The sequence below is a fragment of the Grampus griseus genome (assembly GCF_964374135.1).
Source record: "Grampus griseus genome assembly, chromosome: X".
Classification (NCBI taxonomy): Eukaryota; Metazoa; Chordata; class Mammalia; order Artiodactyla; family Delphinidae; genus Grampus; species Grampus griseus.
The window spans coordinates 45,556,073-45,566,527 of NC_138999.1; the positions used below are offsets into that span (position 1 = coordinate 45,556,073).

Here is a 10,455-nt window from a genome sequence, read left to right on the forward strand (position 1 = left end):
TTGGGGATCAAACTTGAGGGGAACTATTGGGGTTAGGTAATGCCCGCCCCCCAACACACAAAATAATGGCTTCTGGAGGGACTGCTCAGTCTGGGATAGGAGCCCTTCGGAAGGGTCCACTGTATACAGCTCGGATTTTGGTAAGCTTTGATTAAATTCAGAGGGAGGGATGTCACAGGGGAAAAAAAAAAAGCCTGGGAGTCTCCCCAGCCAGCCTGTTCCCTGGGCATTCAATTACTTTACTCTCTCAGATGCACAGAATTGAGTTGACCATACTCCTCAGTTCTTGGCACACTGTATCATCATTGGTTCATATGAGGCCCTTATATTTTTTATTTCGTTTTGTTTTGTCCCCTTCATCACCCATCCCTGATCCCATGTCCCCTTCCACATAGGCACCCACTCTCGTGTATTTAACGTACCGTCCTTCCAATCCACCGTTCATGTGTTTATTTACATATATGTGTATCTGTGAAAATGTATGGTATTGTTATGTGTTTTAATTTACATAAACAGTATTGTACTATAAATCTTGTTCTGTTTCTTTCTTCACTCAACATTCTGTTTTTGAGAGATCCAGCCATGTTGCCGTATGTAGACCTAATTCATTCTATAACATGGTCCATCTTATACATGTATCACATTTTTCTTATTCATTCCCCTGGGTGATGGGTCTCTAGGTTGCCTCCAATCCTCTGCTACCACAAGCCTGCAATGGGCAGTTTCCTACATGTCTTTTTAGGGACTCCTTATTTAGAGGAGAGGAAACAAGCTCAGAGAGAGGCAGTGATTTGGTTAGGGTTTAAGTGAGGAGCAGATCCTTGACGCGAATCCCACACCTAAGCCAGAACCCCACCACCATGCCTCACGAGAGACCATCCAGCTGGCTCCCCAAAATCTAAAATAGAATTTAAAACAGCATACACTGAGGAAATGGAAAGGATGGGAAGGAGAAGTATGGAGTCGATGAACACATAGAAAGTCCTAGAAAGATCTAGCAGATGAACTGAATCACAATCATTTTCATGACGCAGAGGAAGTTACTTTTTTTGGTGCGATTATTATTGCTAGAGCTATTTTGCAGAAATGGGAAACGCCACGTCAAAACCTGGCCCCAAACAAAAGACCCTCGATTTCTAAACCCCAGGCTCCTTGAGTGCCCCCTGAGCCGCGAGGAGCCGCCTCCGAGTTCGCCGCCGCAGGGGCGAAAGCCAGGGCTGGGACAGGGGCAGATTTAAGAAGTGCGTAGTTGCTGACGGGGAGGGGAGAGGAGGGGGAGAACGACAGCGAGGCTCTCGAGTCTATCTGAGCACATCCTGCTCACTTGCGCTTGTTTTTTGTTTTGCGTTTGGGTCTTCAGAACCACTGGTACTTATCCCATTGGATAAGACGTCGGCAGGGTGAGGTAGAGGGTCTTCTTCCCTTCAGCTCTCCCCGAGGCCAATAGTCCTGCACCGTCTCTAAGGTCGCTAAGGGAGGTGGCCCGGTGATTGGCGGGCCCGAGGATAGCCAATGGGAAAGTGATGAGGTGCGGTGTTGGCAAGCAGATTGCGTGCGAGCGGGCAGGGGGCGGGGGGCCGCGAGAGCAGCCGCGGCGGCTGGCAGCCAATGGAGAGGCGGGATGGCCCCTGGCGTCAGCGAGGGGGCGGGGTCTGGCGCTTGGCGCGGAGGGAGTAGGGCAGGCGCTGTGGGAGGGAGCGCCAGAGCGAGGCTGAGAGCAGAGCTCGTCGCGTGAGGCGCGGCTCTGCTTCAGGTGTGACAGGCAGCGGCGGCCTGGCTGAGAGCGAAGGGGTGAGCGCGAGCCCCTGAGCTGTGCGAACGTGGTCACCATGGACGGCCCGGATGAGGGGCCTCCGGCCAAGGCCCGCCGCCTCAGTAGCTCTGAGACCCCTCAGAGCGAGCTGCCGCCGCCGCCGCCGCCGCCGCCGCCGCCGCCTCCACCTCTCTTGCGCCTGCCCCTGCCTCCACCTCAGCAGCGCCCGAGGCTCCGGGAGGAAACCGAGGCGGCACAGGTGCTGGCTGACATGAGGGGGGTGGGACTGGGCCCCGCTCTGCCCCCGCCGCCGCCCTATGTCATTCTGGAGGAGGGGGGAATCCGCGCGTACTTCACCCTGGGGGCTGGGGGTCCCGGCTGGGAGCCCGCGATCGAGTCAGGGTACGGGGGGACGCCCCCTCCCACGGAGAGCCTGGAAACGCTTTCTCCCTCGGAGGTTTCTGGGGGAAGCCTGGAGATTGACTTCCAGGTGACGGAGCCCAGCAGCTTTGCAGGAGAGAAGGCCCTAGAAACCTGTAGCGCAGGGGGGCGGGGGTACCAGAGGTTAGCCGGTCCAAGGGGGAGGGAAGAGACCATCATCATCGTGGAAGACGACGACGAGGATGAAATGGAAAGTGTGAGGAAGAGGAGGAGGAGGAGGAAGAGGAAGCCCAGGAAGGTGAAGAGGGAAAGCCGAGAGAAGAATGCCGAGAAGATAGAGTGCATCCTGCAGGCGCTGGAAAACATTCAGCTGGACCTGGAGGCGGTGAATATCAAGGCGGGCAAGGCCTTCCTCCGTCTCAAGCGCAAGTTCATCCAGATGCGAAGACCCTTCCTGGAGCGCAGAGATCTCATCATCCAGCATATCCCAGGCTTCTGGGTCAAAGCAGTATCCTTGTCATCTATATTCATGGGCCAGGAGCCCATGACCAGAAATGGGGGGCGGTGGGGGGGAGGGACAGGCTGGGTGAAAGGGTGTGGGGGCGGGCCCCTATTGGAAGAATGACGAGGTCTGGTGGAGGAGGGATGGAAGGAGTGTGGCAAAACATCAGAGAAGCTGGACTGGAGATGGTGAAGGGGGGAGGGGGCAACACAGCATAAAAATTGGACCACAGATGGGAAAGGGGGAGAGGAGGAGCATAGCATAAAAGAAAATGGATCACAGACGGTGAAAGGGGGAGGATAGTAGAGGGGCACACAGCAGAAAAATTGGACCAGAGATGGAGAAAGGAGGAGGGGAGGGTCACACAGAAGATAAACTGACTCAGAGACAGTGAAGAGGGAGGAGAAGGGCACACAGCAGAGAAATGGCCCAGAAAGGGTGCCCAAGTCACACATGGCTGTGCAAGCCTAGGTCTCTGCTTAGATACTAGGCAAACCCCAATCCTGGCTGGAGAGGACGGGGCTAGAAAGGGACTGGGGCCCTGAAGGATCAGGAGAAGGAGTAGCTAGGAATGGAGAGAAAGGAGTTAAATGAAGGAAAGGGAAAAATAACAAGAATTCACTATTGGTGATAAGCTTATCTCTAGGGGACCATGCAACATGTTAGGAACACATGGATTTAACATCCTAATAGAATTATATGGACACAGACCCTTGGCATTCTCAGTATCACATGATCACAGGCGCTCAGTACCCAGGCACAGTATTATGTGGCCACAGGTCCTCAGTACATAGACCATAACATCACCTGGACACAAACCCTCAGACTCAGATACACAACATCATGTGGACACAGACCCATAACACCCAAATATATATAACATCGTGTGATGACAGGCCCTCAGCAACCAGATATAGCACCATTTGCACATGGGCCTTCAGCCCCCAGACACACAATGTCTTGTGAACACAAGCCCTCAGCACCCAGAGACACAACATCACTTGGACATAGACTCCCAGCACCCAAACACACGGCAAATATGAACCATGGCAAGGCCACTTAATACAGAGGTTTGACATTTTATAAACATAGGCTCTTACCACACAGACAGTATCATGGGAATAAAAGTATGGGTCATGTCCCATTGACCACAAAAGGAATTCTCCTTCTCCAGCCTCTCTTTTGTTCAGCCCTGCCTAGCCCTGACTGGCCTTCCTTCCCTCCTTCTCATTGAACAGTCACTCCTTGACCTAAACTGCTCCCTCCATCAGTTCCTCAACCACCCCAAAATTTCAATCTTGATCAACCAACGTGATGAAGACATTTTCCGCTACTTGACCAATCTGCAGGTCAGGCCAAAGAGATATCTTTTCTACCAGGACCGGGCAAGGAATCTGGTCCTTGGAGGTGAGGGGAGGTTGGGTGGGAGGGGTCACAGTGTGGTGGGAATTCCACCATTACCCCCACCCTGAGCAGGTACAGGATCTCAGACATATCTCCATGGGCTATAAAATGAAGCTGTACTTCCAGACAAACCCCTACTTCACAAATATGGTGATCGTCAAGGAGTTCCAGCGCAGCCGCTCGGGTAAGAGGCAGTCCCAGAGCAAATTCATGCCCCCTGCCCCATCTATCCTTGTCCAGTGCCCTCTCCATAGCCTCCTTTCCCCCCCAGGCCGGCTGGTGTCTCACTCCACCCCAATTCGCTGGCACCGGGGCCAGGAACCTCAGGCCCACAGGCACAGGAACCAGGATGCCAGCCACAGCTTCTTCAGCTGGTTCTCAAACCATAGCCTCCCAGAGGCTGACAGGATTGCTGAGGTGGGGCCCCTCCTGGCATTGCCAGGGAAGGCCTTGCTAGCTTGCCCCTGGGTGCGTGGGGTATTGGGAGTAGGCTCTGTGACATGTACTCAGCTTTGTTCTCCCTTCCCCTGTCTCTTTCAACAGATTATCAAGAATGACCTGTGGGTTAACCCTGTGCGTTACTACATGATGGGAGAAGGGGGCTACAGGGCAAGCAGAAAGAAGCAAGAAAAGGAAGAAAGGTGATGGTGGGGGTTGGTGGCTGAGAGGTGGTTTGTTAGGGGTGGGGCAAAGACTAGGCTAGTGTCACACAGTATTTGTAGAGCCAACAGGGACCTTTGAGATAATCCAGTCCACTATGTTTTACAAGTGGGGAGTGATGCCCAGAAATGGGGTGTGATCGGCCTGAGGTTATGTAGTCAGGGGCAGAAATAGGACTCTCCCCACCTAGCCTCGTCCCTGGGAACCCCTGTAGCCTACTGCCTCCCCAGTTGCTTACCACCTTTCAGTGTCTGCTCTGGGTACACCACCTCCCACCAACCCTATACTCAACCCCAGGCTTCCCCACAGTAAAAACAGGGATGAATATGAGGTGGTGATCGTGGAAGACTCCGATGACTGTCACATCATGGAAGACATTACTGGAGAGACTTCAGACAGTGATGGTATCACCGACAATGAGACCATTCATGACATCAAGATCTCTGACTTCATGGAGACCACTGACTGCTTCGAGACCACTGACAACGAGATAACTGACATCAGCGAGAGCCTCTGTGACAGCGAGTGCCCTGACCACAATGGGAGCATTGACAGTGAGACCACTGACAATGAGAGCCCCAATGACAACGAAACCACTGATAACAATGAGAGTGCTGATGACAACGAGACCACTGACAACAATGAGAGTACCGATGACAACAATGAGAATCCTGATGACAACAATGAGAACCCCGATGACAACAATGAGAACCCTGAAGACAACAACACTGATGACAATGAAGAGAACCCTGATGACAACGAAGAGAACACTGATGATAACGATGAGAATGCCGATGGTGACGAGAACACCAATGGTGATGATGAGAACCCCAAAAGTGGCAATCACAGCAGCAACGGCAGCAACCAGGACAGCAGCGACAGTGACAATGGAGACAATGACGGCAGTGATATTGAAGATAACGATGGCAACGAAGGTGACAATGAAGGTAGTGATGATGATGGCAATGAAGGTGACAATGAAGGCAGCGATGATGACGACAGAGACATTGAAGACTATGAGAATGACCTTGAAGACTCTGACAAGGATCACCATAACAGCGCCAACCAGGATGACTATGAGGACGAGGTAGAGAACATCTCCATAGAAGAATCATCAGTGGAAGAAGAAGAGGAGGGCAGTGAGGAAGGTGAGCTAGACCCTCACCTCTTGTCTTACCTCCTTTCTCTTCTCTCAGAGAAAATCTGCCCATGGTCAGAGTATCAAGGCATGAGCACAATCTGCTCTTGTAGAGAAAAGAAAAAAGCATTCTGAGTAAGTTTTTAAACAGAGCAAGGTCAGGGAACATTTAGCTCACAAATGTAACAAAACCAAAACAAATTTCAATTCTTGGTGATGGGTAGATAGGTTGTAACAGAGCACAAGACAAATGAAGCAGAGAGAAGAGATAGGAGGCAGTGGGTGATATACTAAGTAAGACAGGTTCTCACACAGAGGGAAAAAATGTCAAACATGTTGCAATTCAGCACACTCTGTACCCAGCCCTGGCCTTCTGGGAACTCCCAGGCTTGTTTGGGGGGCTGGGGGTGAAGTGAACAGTGTGCTCAGTGAGTCCAGAGGAGGGAGGAGCTAATTCTATCTCCAGAATCAAGAAGGAGAGAACTAGAGAAAAGAAGTGACATTTGAATTGGAGGCTGTCTTCACATTAAGGAGCATTATGGGGCATTCCTGGTGGAAGGGATCAAATGAAAAAGAACCTGGAAGGGTGAAAATGCATAGTATGTTGGGCAGGGTTTCCCAAATTGTCATCTGAGGACCCTTCACTGGTTCCAAAGCTGCTCACAAAAAGGTTCAGTGGTCAAATATGTTGGGGAAATACTGCATACAATAATATCCTTATGTAGAGTCACATGTATGTTGGCACCTTAAAGGCTCTGATAAGTCCTGCTCTAAGAAACCTATTTAAACATTGTGGAAGTCAGCATTTCCCAAACATCTTGATCACAAAGGCCATTGTTCACTGTCCACCAAAGAATACATTTTGGGAAATGCTGAAGAAGGGTTGCATATGGGGGGTTGAGGGAGAAGGCAGTATTTAAGGTGACTGCTAGGTTTGGTTCTGGCCTGGATGACTGGCCAAAGGAGGCACCATTTCCTGGGATGGGGAAGGGCGTCGTGGTGGGATTGATGGGATGCAGGGAGGAACATGGAGTTGGAAGGGCTTGTTGGGCATAAGGTACGGGTGGCTTAGAGGCAAGTGGTTGGTGATATGCCTGGGAAGTCAGAAATTGTAAAGAAAGGAGATAAGCCAGAGCAGAATCCTACCTCTGGATTCTGGAGCCAGTTAACATTAATTGGGTCCAATTAACATTAATGAAGTATTTACTATGTTGCCAGGCACTATTCTAAGTGGTTTTCTTGCTTTGACTAATTTAATCCTCACAGCAACTCTTATGAGGTAGGTACTACTAATCCTTTTATAGATGGGGAAACTGAGGCTCTGAGAGGGTAGAGTTAGGAGGAGCACTAGGTCGTGGAACATTCTGAGAAGGAGGGGATTGTCACCGGTGTCCAGTGCTCCTGAAAGGTCAAGTAAAATTAGGACTGGGATGTGTCCATTGGATTGGGGGCTGAATAGATCATCTGTGGCCTTGGAAAGAGTAGTTTCAATGGATTGGTGGGGGTAGAGCCAGACCACAGTAGGAATGGGAAGGAAATGAACAGGGGTTAAGGCAGTAGAGTCAAACCTTGGCTAGGAAGGGGATGGCAGAAGGCGGACAAGGGATATGTTTGAGCCTGGCTGTAGGCAGGCAGATGGAGGAGAGGCAGCCCCCTGGGGTAGGTGGAAGGTGCAGGAAGACCAACCACTCCTGGGGGTTTTGGCCATGGAATCCCTGGCAAACTTCCATTGAGGGCACTGAGGAAGGAGGAATTGAATGAGCGAGTAGACACAATCTAGACATATTTCTAGGTAGGGAAACGGAGAGAATTGCTGGCCCCATACCCTCCTACTCGGTGGCATCTCTTCTTTCAGAGAAGGGGAGGCAGAATTATCTGTACAACCCTAGGGTGGGAGCCGGGGTGGGGAATTGGGCTGAAGAAGACAGACTGAGGCCTATTTGGATCAGACTGGGGAGAAAGAGAGAGGGAGCTGCCTCTGGATGAACAGAAGTTCTATTTAGCTGAGGTCAGAGCTCAGGAAGAGACACACGTTGCATACAGGGGGTGAAAAAGCTACTTTTAGAGATGTATCAATTTTGATAGGACAGAGGCATCCCACTCTGCCTTCCTGCTTCCCTCCCACTTGCCCTTACTTTCTGGACTTGAGTTCACACAGACTTGGCTGCTTGTTCCAAGCAGAGGCTTTTGGCGAATGGTCCCGCCCCTCAAAAGCCCTGACTATGGACTCTGTTCCCTGTTAAGAGTGACATCTACCTGTCTACCTAACCATCCTCCTCCATTTTTCCCTCCTTACTTCTCTCTCCCTGTACAGGCAGTGAACAAGAAGGTGAGGACAGTGATGATGAGGAAGGAAGCGAGGAGGAGGAAGGAATCGAAGAAGACTCAGAAGGAGGGGAAGACTCAGAAGACTCCGACATGGAGGAGGTGCTTCAAGTCCCAAACCCTTGGGCCAACCTGGGGAAGAGGGGCAAAACGGGATAAATGTCTTACCTTTGCGGGGGCTGCCTCTCTGTATCCCTCTCCCCCTGCCCCATTTGCCCTCCCTATCAGCTAGGGCCGAGCGGCCCCATATTGCACTTCTGGGGGATGACTGACTGCATACACGGGTTTAAAGATTATTTTTATGGTTTAGTAATTGCAGAGTTCTTATTTTGGGCGGAGGGAAAGGGGGATTCCCCCTTCCTTTTGGCCCTCCTCTCCCGCAGGCTTCTGTGTGCTGCTAAACGTATTTATTGTGATGCCTTGGTCAGGGCCCCTCTATCCCCCTCCTCGTGCTGTGTGGAGTGGACACCCTTGATCCCAAAGCGGGGAGGGCCGCTGTGGCCTTGGGGGTCTCTGCCGCCACCCTGTTCTCCCGTCTCTTTCCCTCCATCCCTCGCCCTTCCCCGCTGTGCCCGCTAGCCCGCCTCGGTGTCTATGCAAGGCCGCTTCGCCATTGCGGTATTCTGGTCCCCCTCCCCCAGAAGTCCCGCCTCGTTCCCTGTGAACCCTGGTAATCCTAATAAAATTCTGAGCAAATTCAGAGTGCTGCTTCGAGTCTTTTGTCCCATTCGGTGCGCGGTCCCCAGCAGCCAGTCTCCCTTCCCACAGGCCCGCAAGTAGTCGCCTCGCCTACGCAGTGGCCTGCAAGATGGTAGTTGCTGGGGGTGGGGGTGGCTGGCTGGGGGCGAGCTCCGCGGGACCGCAGAAATGTTGCGTCAGGCCAATGCGGACCATCCTGGCCAATGGCAGGGCGAGGCCGAGGAAGCCCCTCCCTCTCCGGGCGGCCGCAGCAGACCCAGGCAGGTAGCAAACAGCATCCCACGCCTTCCCCTCCGCGCACGCGCACAGGAACGCCCTGGGCCCTAGAACATCCATTTATTCAGTGATTCATCTTTTTATTTATCGTGCGTCAAACCTTTCCTCGGGCCTAGTATGAGCTGAGTGTGGGGGAACCAGAGGAATCCATTTTTCTTGCTCGCATGTAGTAAAATAAAAATGATACCGGTCGGGACTTAACAATCCAATGATGCCGGAGTGCTCTCTCGTCTTAGGAAGGGGGTGTAGGATCCCTGGAGCTGGACCTGGGAGAGAAGGCAAGAAAAGACAGCCCAGGCTGGGGAGTTTGCATAGAGATAAAAGAAAAGCAAAGGAAAATTACTATGTAGCTGTGTGACCGGGGGGGGGGGGGGGGGGCGAGGGGGGCGGGAGTTGGGCGTCTGAAAGGCCCAGTGGCTTTAAATTTTGGATACAGTAACTTTATTTCCACGGACACCAGAAAAACCTCCCAGATTCTTTCTGGATCATAACGATAATTTACACAGATATCCAGGTATGTCTTCTGTAATATACCTCCCGAACTTTCCATCCAACGCCCTTACTTTGCTGGAAGTCTTCAGACTGGGTCAGATTTGCGTTTTACAGAATGCCCTCTGCTGGCTGCCCGGAGCATGGATTGGAGGGAGGGAGAGCAGTGAGGAAGCTGACGCTATACCTAAGGTGAGAGTGGCGTGATGGGGGCAATAATGGAAGGTTTTTAAAATAAATTTTTTCTTTTAGAAGTTTTAGATTTACAGAATTATCGCAAAGATAATACAGAGAGTGTCCGTATACCCTAAAGCCAGTTTCCCCTATTGTTAACATCTTACATGTAGTATGATGCATGTAGGTGGCTCCGTGGCGCAATGGATAGCGCATTGGACTTCTAGTATGATACATGTGTCACAACAAATATCAATACATTATTATTAACTAAATTCCATATTTTGTTCAGATTTCCTTAGTTTTTTACCAAATTTCCTTTTTCTGTTCCAGGATGCCATCCAGGACACAACATTACATTTAATCATCATGTTGCCATAGACTTCTCTTGGCTGTGACAGTTTCTCACACTTTTCTTGTTTTTGATGACCTGGAGTCATCAACATTTGAGGACTACTAGTCAGGTATTTTGCAGAATGTCCCTCAACTGGGATTTGTCTGATGTTTTCCTCATGATTAGACTGGGGTTATGGGTTTGGGAAAGGAAGACCACAGAAATAAAGTACCATTCTCTTCATATCCTATCAAGGGTACACGCTATCGATATGCCTTATCACTGTTGATGTTAACCTGATCACCTGGCTTAGGTAGTAT

At 51.1% G+C, this 10,455-nt stretch overlaps 1 protein-coding gene across 1 annotated transcript; it reads left to right on the plus strand.

The window, feature by feature from the left end:
- Positions 1–1,721: 1,721 nt before the first annotated feature.
- Positions 1,722–8,857, plus strand: TSPYL2 (TSPY like 2). The gene is made up of 7 exons (XM_082681026.1): positions 1,722–2,642; positions 3,908–3,985; positions 4,113–4,224; positions 4,312–4,457; positions 4,584–4,681; positions 5,010–5,848; positions 8,153–8,857. Exons 1-7 carry the CDS (start codon positions 1,830–1,832, stop codon positions 8,320–8,322), a joined length of 2,256 nt encoding a protein of 751 aa, XP_082537152.1. The 5' UTR covers positions 1,722–1,829; the 3' UTR covers positions 8,323–8,857.
- The last annotated feature ends 1,598 nt before the right edge of the window (positions 8,858–10,455 follow it).